At 38.7% G+C, this 15,550-nt stretch overlaps 1 protein-coding gene across 1 annotated transcript; it reads right to left on the reverse strand.

Annotated features, from left to right (window-relative positions):
• Positions 1-26: 26 nt before the first annotated feature.
• On the reverse strand, positions 27-13,873 carry LOC143792912 (fibrinogen alpha chain-like). Its single transcript, XM_077279372.1, has 6 exons — positions 13,727-13,873; positions 12,503-12,622; positions 5,089-5,272; positions 2,437-2,582; positions 1,350-2,337; positions 27-857 (listed from the first exon to the last, which is right to left on the reverse strand). Exons 1-6 carry the CDS (start codon positions 13,823-13,825, stop codon positions 154-156), a joined length of 2,241 nt encoding a protein of 746 aa, XP_077135487.1. The 5' UTR covers positions 13,826-13,873; the 3' UTR covers positions 27-153.
• Between the last annotated feature and the right edge of the window lie 1,677 nt (positions 13,874-15,550).

The following is a 15,550-nucleotide window of genomic DNA, read 5'->3' on the forward strand; positions in this document are numbered from 1 at the left end:
GAACAAATAAAAAACGCAACAAAGAGTTAATGAAAGTGAATGATTTAGTCTTCTTTACATTTACAGTCGCTATACATTAAGCCAGGAATAATAATAAAAAACACATAATACAATTGTGCTTATGGGAGTGCAGTAGGACAGGATCAGATATTTTTATGCAGTCTCAACGGGCCGAATTTTCATTTTTACAGTTTTCAGAGAATAATCTGCTGGTTTGAACAATACCCAAACAATCCCATTTTCAATCTCATAGACATTATTTCTTGGATCATACTGACCTCCACTATAATAAATCCCATTAAGATTGGCTGCCTGGCAGTTGTTATACCACCACCCTCCTCCATACATTTCTGCACAGTTCTCCTCCCATTTATCACTATCCCTATCATATGTACTAAACTTCATGTTGGCATGAGAAGTATGTATACTGTCATCTTTAGAGCCTTCTACCAGGGCATCTCCTGTAGATCCTTCATAACCATAGACATTAAGAGCATAACCCTCCGATTCGGATCCTAGATGGAAACTGTATTCTGCATGGACCTCATTCCCAGACCAGTCTTCTAGCTCAATTCTCAAAACTGTCTCTTTTTTACTCAAAAGATAGATGTATTCATTTCCCAACCATAGTTCTCCTTTTCCATTTGCATCCACAGATCCAAATCCATTCTTGTAGTCTTGCCAAGTTCTGTTAAAATTCACAGATCCATCTTCCCTTTGTTGAATCAAGACCCATCCTCCTAATTGGGTATCTTGGTCGCAAAACACTGACAGCTCTTTATTGGATCCTTCTGGCCTGATTTTGAAAATGCCACTTTTGGCACCAGAACTGTGTTTCTGGAGGATATCAGCACAGTCTAAAAAGAAATGCATTTTATCTTGTTTACCTCTTTTTATAATTTTTAATTATTGATGTACATTGTCATGCTATTGTTACTATATACTGTAGCTTACATTTTCCCTGACTTTGGCGGGTAGACATAAAAGAATAAAAGTATGTGAATGTTTTTACATGTTTTATAACTATGGTTTGTGGCATCTTAATTCTAAGACTATTTGGTGATAATGTCTGTAATGGTCAAATACTTCCCAAATATTGGACCATATAACTATTATGTCTTATGTTCAAGAGAAAAAATAGATGATGCTTAGTAGACTTTTACTGAATAAAAAAAATCCCAATTATGTCGTGTCCAATAAAATGTACTATTTGTGTTGTTTCCTAATAAAATGGGTAATTACAGAGTTTTATATTTTCTCCCTCATAAGCATCCTGGTAGTTTTAATGATGAATTATGTGTTTTTCCAGCTTAATATTAATCCTAGCACTGTCTATCACTTAGATTTACCTTTCCCAGTGTAATCTCCCGTCAATTTCACTCCTGTTTGCACACTGCGGGCCCCAAAATCAGGTGCGTCTTCCTCACTGTTATCATGCAGGATCGGGCCCAGATCTTCAAATACCGGCCCACTCTTTACTTGTTTACTTGAATGGTAGCCATCCTTTGTACTGCTACTGCTGTATTCTGTCTTGGATGATGAGCTGTGGGTTTTCACAGGTGTAAAACTTGGAGCGCCAAGGTCTATATGGCTAAAATCATCAAATTCATCTTCTCCAACATTGAAAGAACCTTGAGTTTTTGAGGTTGAGCCACCACTAACAAGACTATCTGTATTCACAGTCTTACCACTAATAAAGTCTTCCCAGCTTGGAAGTAAACTTCCTGAATCTTTACCCCCTTGAAATCGGATGGAATATGTGCCATCAGAACCCATCTCACCCTGTCCTTCTGCTTTAAGCTTTTCTAAATTTTCACACTCTTCTCCACCACTAATAATTTCGCTAATTTCTTCCTTAGTTCCAGTAGGTCCCTTAATAATTTTCTTTTGAATTGTTTTAGTGCAGGAAATAACTCGGCTTTCTGAGGTCACAGATTTACTAGGTTGTGCAGTTTTATCCCCATAGACAACAAATTCAGTTGTTTTGGAAGGCTGTTTCACACCACCCTGGACATTAGTGACAGATACAGAAGATACTGGCTGCCCAGTTACCTCTTTAGATTTCCCTTCTAGTACAAATGCATATTGACCAATCTCAGAGAAAATTGGATACTTTTCTTTTTCCTGAGCCAGAGCTTTGTAATTGGAATCAACTGTAGATTCTTTCATAGGTCTCATCTTGAGGACAGGAAGAGGATTTATGTCTGGTCTTAGATCAGTGGATTCCGCTTGCAAGAGTTGCTTCTGTATGTTTTCATAGCTCTCAGTATCCACATGGAAGTCAACCCCCTTTGCACATGATCCTTTGCAAGCACGAAGTTTAATATCAACATCGACCTGAAAAGAATAAGATAACGTTAAAGGATCACGTTAGCTGAAACATACCACAAAACAATAGACTGATATCCCTAATTCTCTGAATGATTAGTGGCGCACCTCAAGGCGTTTCATTTCCACCACTTGATCTCTGATGCTTTTCTGCAACAACTTGATTCTTTCTATCTGTCTGGAAACCTTTACTTTCATAACGTCGATTTTCTGTCGAAGGCTGTCCGACACTTGGTTATAAGAGCCATCAGTTTCTAGAGATAAAGACAAAAATACATAATCCTTTATTTCAGAGGTGGACATTCTAATACAGCTCTCAATAGCTTTAAAATCAATAAAATATGCTATGTATGAATGCGTCGCTCCTAAACGCTTTTAGGACAGGTTTACAGAGTTATTCCAAATTGGAAAATTCTGACATGTATTTACAGTGCAGCAGTGCCAGAAATCCAAGACCCTCTTATGTATTTAGTAGATTTACAGGCTGACCTTTCTCAGGTCTGCAGACAGATTAGTCACATTCGGTGTGGTTAATCGGCTTGTGGCTACCCGAAATGTCACGTATTGAGGTGGCGAATCTTCCAATGCAATCAATGAATGGCACCTCTCGTGTCTCCCCTTTTCCTCATAGGTTGTAAGCTTGCGAGCAGGGCCCTCATTCCTCCTGGTATCTGTTTTGAACTGTGATTTCTGTTATGCTGTACTGTCTATTGTCTGTACAAGTCCCCTCTATAAGTTGTAAAGCGCTGCGGAATATGTTGGCGCTATATAAATAAAAATTATTATTATTATTAATGGCAATTTTGCAGGTGGTTTTCACTCAGTTTTGTGTATGAAATACATGCTAATAACTGCATGAAAAAACCTCGTGTGAACATATCCTTAGTGCTATAAAGGAAAACATCGTCAAAGTTAGAATTCTGGCTTAATTTGTGCCAAATAATTGTATTTCAGAGAATAATATGTCTGTCTGCAATTCGTGTAGCAAGACTTCGACGGATGCTGTCAACGGTTGGGGCAGGAGAAATCACCTGACTGATTCCTTTTAAATGCACCATATCGCACTAACATTTTGGCACAATCTATTAGTCTAAAGTAGGCCAATCAAAGTTTAAAGATACACAAAACTGATAATAAATTCTGAGTCACTAATCAATTTTGCACATTTAGGGCCTGATTCATCTATCAATTTTTGAGACTGATGGTGTTTTATTGCCAGTCTGGGTCAGCTCCACCAACTTTTTGAAAAGCGGATGAAACTCCGGCAGGATGAGGCATGATAAATTCATCATAGTTTATGCCTCTATTCATGAAACCATATTCCTGCTGCCTCTGAACTACATTAACAAGGAGCAAATTCATCATAATGACTTTATTAAAACTGGCATACAAAACACTGGTCTTAATTAGTTTTATTAACTTGATCTTATTCTAAACTGTCTAAATTTAAGACAGTATTAATCCATCTGTCCCAGTCTCTTTAGACGGGTTTTCCAGAAACAAAAAAAAATGACTAAAGGAAACATAACTATAAATATATTCCTAAATTTATAAATACATTTCTGTGAGCATGTGTAGTAGGAAGCTCCGCCACCTCCCTTAATGTGTAGGAAGATGTGCTTCTATGGTTATTCTGATCTAATACTGTAGATACCAGGCGTACTGGGGTAAGATGAGGCTGCTCAAACTTCAAACTGCTATCTATCTAATCTCATACTGGAGATACCACGAGGGCTCAGGTAAGAAGAGGCTGCTCACACTGCTTTGTACCATGTCTGATCTGATACTGGAGATACCAGGAGTGCTGAGGTAAGAAGAGGCAGCTCACACTGCTGTCCACCATGTCTATCTCATCTGATACTGGAGATACCAGGAGTGCTGAAGTAAGAAGAGGCAGCTCACACTGCTGTCCACCATGTCTATCTCATCTGATACTGGAGATACCAGGAGTGCTGAAGTGAGAAGATGCAGCTCACACTGTTGTCCACCATGTCTGTCTGATCTAATACTGGAGATACCAGGGGTGCTGAGGTAAGAAGAGGCTGTTCACACTGCTTTGCACCCTGTCTGATCTGATACTGGAGATACTAGGAGTACTGAGGTGAGAAGAGGCAGCTCACACTGCTGTCCACCATGTGTATCTAATCTAATACTGGAAGTACCATTGGTGCTGAGGTAAGTAGAGGCTGCTCACGCTGTTGTCCACTCTGTCTATATGTTCTAACACTGGAGATACCAGAGGTGCTGAAGTAAGAAGAAGTTGCTCACATTGCTGTCAACCCTATCTTTCTGAATTATAGTCCATGGTATAGGCATACCAAAGTCACAGCAGTGGAGTTTTACTGAACATGCTCACAGGCACCTGACCTAACATTCTAGCCAAGGTTTCTTGCAATGAAACAAGATGGTGGCCATTTTAATTCTAAATTGATTACTTCCCTAGGCAGAACTAGAGAGATTTGCTAATTTAAAATATTTAGGAATTTATTTATCATGCCATTTATTTTAGTTATTTGTTTGTCTTTCTATTCACAGAGAACCCATTGAAATAACTGCATATATTTGTCAAATATTATGTTTTGATTAGAAGTCACTAAGTTCATCTCAGTGTTAGTCCAAATCTATTTTTATTGCATGTTCTCTTCTATAAAGACAATTTTGTATGCCAGTAAAGCGACAACTTTTTCTTCTTCCTTCTGCCAATATTTATTTTGAGTTTTAAAACATGGACGTAGATGAACACAACTCATTTATACTTACGCTGGGCTGCGACAAGCTTGTCCTTGATTAGTTTATATGTTTCCTTAGTTCTGATGTCAATAGATTCATAACTGGATTCACCATCCTTTAACTTTTTCTTAATTGCATCAATCCTGTTGTTAAATTCTTTGTCAGTCTTGTCAGCTAAACCTTGAGTTCTGCACCCAGAAGGACACTTGAGACCCTGTAAAGATAAAAACTGCATTAATGAACATATCAACAGTGTCATCTACTTTTTTCTATTATTATAAAAAGATTATTAAAAGGAGATTATATTTAGTATATACAAATCCTTTTCTCAACCAGAGTAGAGAAGCAAACTACTGTTCTTCCCTTAAAAATATAGTGAGGAAAATAAGTATTTGATACACTGCCAAATTTGCAAGTTTTCCCACCTACTAACAATAGAGAGGTCTTTAATTTTTAATGTAGGTACCCTTCAACTGTGAGAGACAGAATCTAAAAATAAAAACCAGATAATCACATTGCATGATTTTTAAATAATTAATTTGCATTTTATTGCATAAAATAAGTATTTGATCACCTACCAAACAGCAAAAAATCTGGCTCTCACGTACCTGTTAGTTTTTCTGTAAGAAGCCCTCCTACTCTGCACTCATTACCTGTATTAACTGCACCTGTTTGAACTTGTTACCTGTAGGAAAAACATTTGTTTACACCCTCAATCAACCTCTCTTCCATGGCCAAGACCAAAGAGCTGACTAAGGACACTAGGGACAAAATTGTAGACCTGCACAAGGCTGGGATGGGCTACAGGACATTAGGCAAGCAGCTTGGTGAGAAGTCAAAAACTGTTGCTACAATTATTAGAAAATGTAATAAACACAAGATGACTGTCAATCTTCCTCGATCTGAGGCTCCATGCAGTATCTCGCCTCGTGGGGTAAGGATGATTCTGAGAAAGGTCAGAAATCAGCCCAGAACTATAAGAGAGGACCTGGTCAATGACCTGATGAGAACTGGAAACACAGTCTCAAATATTACCATTAAAAACACACTACGCCATCATGGAATAAAATCCTCCATGGCACGCAAGGTCCCCTGCTCATGCCAGCACATGTCCAGGCACGTTTGAAGTTCACCAATGATGATCTGGATGATCTTGAGGAGGCATGTGAGGAGGTCATGTGGTCAGATGAGACCAAAATAGGACTTTTTGGTATCATCTCCACTCGCTGTATTTTGAGGAAGAAGATGGATGAGTACAACCCCAAGAATCAACCATGAAGCATGGTGGGGAAAATATCATACTTTGGGGTGTTTTTCGGCAAAGGGGCCAGGATGACTGTACCGTATTGAAGGGAAGATAGATGGGGTCATATATCGTGAGATTTTGTCAAACAACCTCCGTCTTTCAGTAAGAGCATGGAAGATGGGTCGTGGCTGGGTTTTCAAGCATGACAATAACCAGAAACACAAAGCCAGGGTAACTAAGGAGTGGCTCCATAAGAAGCATTTCAATGTCCTGGAGTGACCTAGCCAGTCTCTAGACCTGAGCCCAATAGAAAATCTTTGGAGGGAGATAAAACTCAATGTTGCCCAGCGACAGCCCAGAAACCTGAAAGATCAGGAGAAGATCTGTATGTGGGATTTGGAAAAAATCCTTGCTGCAGTGCATTCAAACATGGTTAAGAAATGCAGGAAACGTTTGACCTCTGTAATTGCAAACAAAGGTTTCTGTACCAAATATCAAGTTCTGTTTTTAATTGTATCATATACTTATTTCATACAAAAAAATGCAAATTAATCATGTAAAAATGATACAATGTGATTTTCTGGATTTATTTATGATTCTGTCTCTCACAGTTGAAGTGTACGTACAATAAAAATTACAGATATCTCCATTATTGGTAGGTGGGAAAACTTACACAATTGGCAATGTATGAGATACTTATTTTCCCCACTGTACATGGAAACCAAACGGATCTATTAACAGTCCATCAGTACTAGATTCCTATGGGTCCCTCAACTCCATCATTGCTTCTGAAAAAAATTTATATATGCATCATGACTTCATTTCAGTCTTAGCCAGAATTTATAAGAATAGAATAGAATGGAACAGATGCCATGATGCAAGTGAATAAGGCCTAACAAGCAGGCTATGTGTAAGCTTTATGAACAGATGAAATGAGAAAGATTGAGTATTCTGTGAGCACACGGATGACAAATGTCAGCTCAATTACACTCACCAAATCAAAATCTGAAATTGGGTACATGTCTGTCATTATGTGCTACAGAATGAGCTCAGACAGATATTTCCAGGTTACAGGAAAGCAACTCAAAATATAATCCATTATACTAGTATCCTACTAATATCATACACTGTTACAGTATTTCAACAAATTCACATAAGCACTTCTGTGACAGAACAAGTGTCTGGCTATCAACTTATCTAGTACAGCTACTACCAATAATTTCCATGGGGTTACCATGACAGTGTGGAGCCAGAAGACCACAGAGTCTGATTGCTCCTACTCTGGCACTGAGAAGAAGCTCTTCTCCTTTCTTTTAAATCTGTTTATTTCTTCTGGCAGAACAGGGGTTAATCGGCCATGTTGGAAATCCCTGTGCGCACAGCTGAGCTCGGTTAGCCACTCCCTTCCCCTTTATAATCTGGGCTCTGTTACATATCCTTGTCAGAGCTAGCATTTGCTGCATGAATAACGGAGAGAGAGGAGTACATACTGTATGAGAAGGAAAGTTGGAGTAGTTATCTGTGACTGTTGTTTGGTTTGTATGTTTGGTAATTCCCTATCCTTCTCTATTTTGGTTTATTACCCTACCTGCAAACCCTGATGTATTCCTCTGTTATATGAGAGTGAAAATTTTGTATGCCTGGAGTTTTCTGTTAACCCTTGTTTGTGTTGCCCTGTTTGTCAGGTTGGTGTACTACGGTGCACAGTAGTGCCCCCTCTTCCCTGGTTAGGGAAGAGAGCAGATGGAGGGCTAACTCAGGAAATAAGGCAAGGGTTGAGGCCCCAGCATTGTCACCATCTGAAGTATCCCAGAGAGCAGGGCAAGCTAGGGTGCCCCCTTGTCTTAGGGACAGGGAAGGAGTCCCTGATCCCGGTGCACCCGACAGCTGTGCTGTGACAATAATATTCTCTTTTTAGAGTTTCTCCACCATACTAGGTTTAATTTATAATACCAACATGCCCCAATTTAATCATCAAAGAACTCCAAACAGCCAGGGTCTGAGAATTTTCTTAAAGCGAACCTGTCAGCAGGATTTTCTAAGTAAACTACAGGCATTGTCAGGTTGGCAGTGTTAAACTGATTAAAATGATACCTTGGGTGAAGAAATATGTCTTGTGGTTCTTGTGTAATCAGTGTTAGAAGTTTACAGCTAATGAAATGCTTATCTTGGGGCTCCAGGCCAGAGAAACCAAAGAAAGACCTGCCCACAGGCCTCCCCGAAGCACAAAGATATTCCTCATAATAGAGATAGAGAGAGAGACAGACTGTTTGTGCTTCGGGCCGGCCTGTGTGCAGGTCTTTCTTTGGTTTCTCTGGCTTAAAGCAAGAAGATTAGACTCTGCCTACAGTCCCAACTAGGAGCATGAACAAATTATTAACTGAAAACTTCTAACACTGATTACACAAGAACAACAAGATGGATTTCTTCACCGCAGGTATCATATTAATCAGTTTAACACTGTCAACCTGACAATACCTGAAGTTTACTTAGCAAAATCCTACTGAAAGGTTTGCTTTAAAGGAATATTTCCACCTCAGATAGTGTCCAAGAAATATAGGTCCCACCGCTGAAGGGGTAAGTAGAGGAGGACCGTCTCAAACTATCTTTCTTCTTTCTTTTTTATGTTAATTTCAAAACTATACAAAATGCACACATGACCACCTCTACATATTCTTGACTGCTCAAAGTGGCCCCTTTCTCGCAACAGATGTAGATCTCACCCATGGGCCTCTCATCTATCAAGAGAATATTGGCAAATCTTGTGGCTATAATGTGACCTAGGAATACCGTTTAAGCACGTTTATTAAATGAACAATTAGGTTTTCTCTTCACAGAATTCTCAAGACATGTTGAGATTCTTGGCTGGGAGGCAGTTAGTTTAGGTCAGGAGATTTGCAGTTGGTTCTCTTTAAGTTTGCATGACTATACTGCACACTGCAGACTACGACCTGACACTGACTGATTGCCGACTCTGTGTGGTGACTGCTGCCGCTCACTGAAAAGTGACTGAAGCTGCGCCGTCTACGCCAGTGTGACCAAAAACACTCGGCTGACAGGAGCAATAAAGTTAATTTCCTTCCATTAGCTAGGCATTCAGTGTGATGACTGGGTAGTTTTAGAACTCTATTAACCTGCAGAGTAACCCCATATCTGCAGGTTAATAGCATTTTTTGACATCACAGGTTCCCTTTAAACTATTCTTAATATATCACGGGATAATGCAAAGTTTTACAAAAATGAACGCCTCTCCAAATATGTTGTAACATGCATACACAGTTATTAGATATTCAAAGTCAGGTAGATTCCAACACCAAATGTCCACAGTTATAAAAGATAAATACAAGAGCCAACAACCATTACCATATATTGGCATAATGTTGCATACATTGCCCAAATATTAGTGCCACTTCGTACCCAATAATATCACAGTCTGCAATTATAGTCTCATTTCCTCTTTTCACATTGTCTTGGGCCAGGGTGCACTGGTTATGATTTACCATTTAAGATTCATTGACCTCTTAATTAATATGGCACATATTTCAGCTGAATTGCACCAATGTGAAAAGTGTACTGCAGTGTATGCTACTTTTGTAGCATAAATTCTACTAAATTTGTTGGCTAAGCTCAACCACACACATTGTCACTAAACTCTGTCCACTTTTCAAAAAGTTGACAGAACTAGCATACAAAATGTCAAAAGACACAAAATTTGTGCTATGCAAACATGTGACATTTGAGAGAGTTTTATGCCAGTATTGTAGTGCAAACTGTATACCTTTTAAAGGGAGTCTGTCAGCAGTTTTGACCCTACAAAAAAGCTAAGGCTCAAGATAGGTGATCTGTAGACATAATATAACATGACTTTTGTTAGGCTTTAGCAAGAACAATTAAAGAGGACCTGTCACCAGGTCAAATGGCCAGTTTTTGCGCTTAATTACTTTTCTCTTCTTCCCTGAGTATTCCTTTTTTTTAAATCTGCCATACGGCGTCATAGATATGGCCTTTTTTTTACTGCAATTTTTATTTTGTAAATATTTTTCCCAGCAATATGCGCTCCTGAAGGATGATGATGGAACCTGATATTCTGATTCAAGGATGATTTTTATTTCAAACTAGAACACAACCGGTTTCGACTTCTTAGAGTCTTCCTCAGGTATAATGTCATGCAATGATTCATACTGAATAAACACCTTTGGAACTAACTACTACATTCTGAAGTCTGCGCTTCCCATTTCTCTCCCTATAATCCCCTCTTGTTTTATATACACTGCAATTTTAATAGTGTTTACAAAGGGGGTGCCGTTAACAGGATTCTCAGGGGGTGTATTAGGCTTCTCTGTATAATTGCCCTATGATCCATGCCCCCTTAGTAAAGATACAAATTTTCAACAAATTGTCACTGCGTAAAAAAACCTTCCTGAATCATGATGCAAAAAAAAAAAACCTGAATACTCATGGGAGCAGCAGGAATAAAATTAAAGCAAAAACTGATCACTTTTGACTTGATGATAGGTTCTCTTTAAAGGGGATATCTGGGACTTTAAAAAAGTCATTTAGTTGCTAACAGAGACAACTAACTGCCTATTGTACCAGGCACCTGTCATTGACCGCTCCTGCAAGAGATTCAGCTACTCCCTTTCAATAGAATTTCTGTTTCTCTTCCTGTTGACAGGGCGAACTACTGGCATCATGCTGATTGACAACCAGCTTTAACCAATTAGGCAGTGGAAGACAGCTGTCAATCAGCATGACACCAGTAGTCCTGCCCTGTGCCCTGTCAACAGGAAGAGAAACTACTATTCTGTTGATAGAGAGTATCTGAATCTCTGGCAGGAGCGGTCAATGACTGGCACTGGGTACAATAGGCAGGTAGTTGCCTTTGTTAACAACTACATGCCTTTTTTCTAAAGTCACAGATATCCTGTTTAAGGAAACTAAAGTTTGAATATTGCACACACCATGCTCACAAGGGCTATCTAGGGGTCCTAGATATGCACTAACAGGCAGGTAGTTGCTACCCAGAGCTGTTCTACGCTGGCACTGAGCGGTCACAGACTTATGCTGATGTCATGTCAATAGAGTTGCTGTTTCCTTTTCCTGTGGACAGGGCGGGACTACTGGTGTCATGCTGATTGACAGCTGGCTCATCGCTGCCTAACTGGGGAAAGCTGGCTGTCAATCAGCATGACACAAGAAGTTCCATCCTGTCAACAGGAAGAGACACTGTTCTCTCTTGACAAGGGAGCAACTGAAACTCAGGAGTGGTCAATGACCAGCGCTGGGTACAACAGACAGGTAGTTGCCTCTGTTAGCAACTACATGCCTGTTGTTGCTTTGACATGTAGGAATCTGTGGATGGTTTACGGCGAAAAGCTGTGATTATTTCTGATAGCAATTGGAGAAGCATGTCAGATGAAAACTTTACTTACTCATTATTTCTGCTACTGAAACCCTACCAAAATGTAATTTGTAATGTGTCTACAAATCTCCTATCTACAGCCGGTTTGTGTGAAGTAAATGAAGCAGAACTAACAATTGTACCCTTTAAGTCCCTATGGTGACTACTGATTCCTTTACTTCACACAAATAAATATTTAAAACATGTCAACAATAGAAATTATAATCTTTTTTGCTAACTTGTTCAGAAACAAGCAGTTCAAGTTCGTGTGGATCCCATCTGGAACCCAAACAAAACAGTAAAAGCCTAGAAATTTTAATTTTCACTAATAGAAGTACTGTTTAAAGGGAGCTTGACACTACGGTATGAAAATACAGTCCAATCTGCTGGCAGCATGTTATAGAGCAGGGGGAGCTGAGCAGAATGATATATACTGTTGTGAGAAAATATTTAGTATAACCTGGGTTTTCATCATTTAAACCTTGGCTCTTTTCGAGATTTTGAGTTCAGTGGGCGGTCCTATCAGTAACTGACAGCTATCTCTCTATGCACTGCTGTATAAAGAAAGCTGTCAGTCACTGATGGGACCGCCCACTGGACCAAATATTCCAGAAAGAGTTATACTAAATCTTTTCTTACAAAACTATATATCAATCTGTTCAGCTCCCCCTGCTCTATAACATGGTGCCTTCAGATTGGACTTTATTTTCATAATGAAAGGTTCCCTTTAATAAAGTATAATATGGGCTATGAATATTAATATCTAACCTAGTAGTGGTATTTTCAGCTGTCCTTACCCAGTCATCATCTGCACAGACTTGCCAGTTGGTTTCTTGCTTGCATCCAGAATCAGCTTTCTGCTCCACAATTCTGGGGCCACGGCCGGTTGCACCAGATTCTTCAAAGGTCTCATCTGACTGTTCCAAAGAAAAAAAAATTGACATATTGTCATAGAGATCAGGATATGATTTTCTCTAAAAAAAGAAATGAACGTTCTGAGAAATAAACTAAAACCTACAATATATCAGAGAATTCATCTACGCTTGAAGACAATGAGGTGAGTTACCACATATTCTGTCCAAGCATGAACCAAGATTTGTACAAGAGATTTGCCGAGTATAATATGCATTTGTGTGGACCAGTTTTTCTTGGTCAAATCAAACAATTAGTAATTATGGTAAATGAAGCAAATATGTAATTACTGAATAGAAATGTCTCTGTTGGATATTTAAGGTTAACATGTAGAAGGCTTGTTGAAACAAGGAGTTGATCAGTTCTATATGTAGCTGTGGCTTGTGAACCAATTTCTACAACTTCCATTAAGAACAACCACATAAATGTCAGTAAGTGACAAACTTAACACATGTCTGCATACCCTAACAAGTATTTTAAAAATGCATTAAAATATCTGTTCAAAATGCAGCATATATGGAATGTAAGAGGCTCATATACGTGAAATAAAACTCTTAATTTCCATAAAAATGTACGTCACATAAAAAGGTGTAAGGTCAGTAAGAACAGGGCAAAAATGCAAGACAATTTAGCATTAATCATGGCCACTGATTACAATACAAATTCTGTGGTCACGGTTCACAGGTTGCACTTAAGCTTTTTTTGTCCAAATATACATATGCATAATGTGCCAACTTCAAATGTATCCCATATGAGTCCTGGAAATCCGAAGACAAGTTTGAAGTCTATGTATACTTGGGAATCTATAGAAGTGTGACCAACTTCTGCATTTCCATAGCGGCTTTGGACATAAGAAAGTGACAATTGAAAATATAGAATTTGGGGGTATTTTTTTCCCATTTTGATTAGCTGTTTTTGAGACCAGAAATAAAAGGTAAATTAAAGATGTTGCATAGATGACTTGTATATTAATATGGCTTTTGACATACCCCCTAAATGCTAAAATGCAAGCAGACTGTATAGTAACGGCAGTAGCAGAGTTACATTGTAGATATTAAGATATTATATAATAGACTAATTGAAAAATTAGGTAAATAAAAACGCCATACCCATGCGGTGCTCGCAAGGCAGAGCAACAAGGTTACAAGTGTTGCTCTCAGCTTCATTTTGGCTTTGGTAGAGTGAAGACTATAGTTAGATATTTCCATCGAGGTGTCCTTTATAAGGCTGTCCACTAGTCTGTAATCACCGATTGGATTTTGCTATGTTTACCAAGCTAATAAGACCTATGCTCTGGCCCATGTCACTGTCCTGGTCCCTATTGCTCAAGCAACTGAGTAAATTTACTAAAGGTTCCCTGAGATAACCTGATGGTCCTGAATTGCAATTTGTAAAGAAAAAATAAGAAAGGTATACAGCGTGGGAGGAAGTCAGTACACAGGCTAGAAAAGAATGTACTCCATGGCGACTCTTAATCATTAATGAATTCTCCATGATACATATTATTTCCCGAAAGATTTCAAGACTAGTACGAGTGACACAACTTCCAAAAATGAAGAGATGTTTATTGACTATATTATGATGTAATTCACAAATGCAAAAAATGTGTGACATGGTGGATTTTTTATTATTGATAAGGTAAAAAAAGTTGTGTGCCAAACTTTTATTAAATGCTACTTGTATGTTTAGAGTTGCTAAAATGTCATCACTGGATGTATAGTCTAGATTTTGTGTAACAATATGTGCAAGTGGTTATACTAAAAATATATGATTCAATGTACTGTGCTTGTGACATCCAATGTAAGTCTGTCTTTACCAACATTTGTCAAATATTATGAAATAATGGGTGCTCCTAAAGAGCTCATTGAACTTGAGCATGTTAATTTAATAACATGCCATCATTGTAACAAATAAATGCATAAAATGTCTTTCCTCGGAAAGAAAAACTGTGAGTGATATTAATGAAAAGGATCGCACCAATCAGAGTGCACTGATTACTTACTATGACCACTCTGCACTTCATCATTCTAGTTTCAGACATGTGTAGAGTGGTCATACTACTGTTCTGTCGAGCTATGCTGTGCCTTGTGGTGCCACAGACTTATTGAAGCTTGTGCCTTCACTGCTGGTGGTGTTTCTGCTGCTGTTTCAGAAAGAAGAAAGAACATGTTCCTGATCCCTGATTTTTCCTAATCCACCCTAATCCCTGTTACCCACCTTTCCACTTTTTGACCACCTTTTCACCCTCTTGCTAACTTCCTTCCCAACCCCCTTCTGCTGCCGAGCACTGATCAGTAATTGACCATTTTGGCAGGTCATTTTTGTTTGTGCATCCTGCAGCTCCGAGTGCTGATCAGTGACACTAATAACTGATTGGCACTCATGCTCACTGTTTTCCAGGACTATTTTTTGTCTCTATTTTCTCCCCCTCCCCTTTGCACCATCTCCATGCTTGTGTCCTGCAGTCTCCGAGTGCTATTCAATGACATAAATCACTGATCAGTGCTCGTGCATTCTGTTTCCCGGGACTGTTTTTTGTTCCTGTCTATTTTTTAGCCCCTTTTTGCACCACATCTATGTGTGTGTTCTACAGCCATTGAATGCTGGTCAGTGATACACATAGCTGATGGCCCTCCGGTTGTTGTTTTTTTATAGTGTGAACAAAGAATACAAAAAATAATAATTTAGATTAGTTGAAAGGAATAGATTAGGGACAGTAAAAATATTTTGTTGTAATCGGCGTCTACTACAGCATTTTTCACTGAATTTAGTCAGGGCTAGTGTCAGATAGTAAAGAGTAAAAAAGGGAAAAAATAAATTAGATTAGTTGATAGGACAAGATTAGAGACAGTAAAAATATACTGTAGTAATCAGCAATTACTACTTTTTTATTGAATTAAGTTAGAGCTAGTGTCAAACAGAAAAGTGGAAAA

The sequence above is a fragment of the Ranitomeya variabilis genome, chromosome 1 (assembly GCF_051348905.1).
Source record: "Ranitomeya variabilis isolate aRanVar5 chromosome 1, aRanVar5.hap1, whole genome shotgun sequence".
Classification (NCBI taxonomy): Eukaryota; Metazoa; Chordata; class Amphibia; order Anura; family Dendrobatidae; genus Ranitomeya; species Ranitomeya variabilis.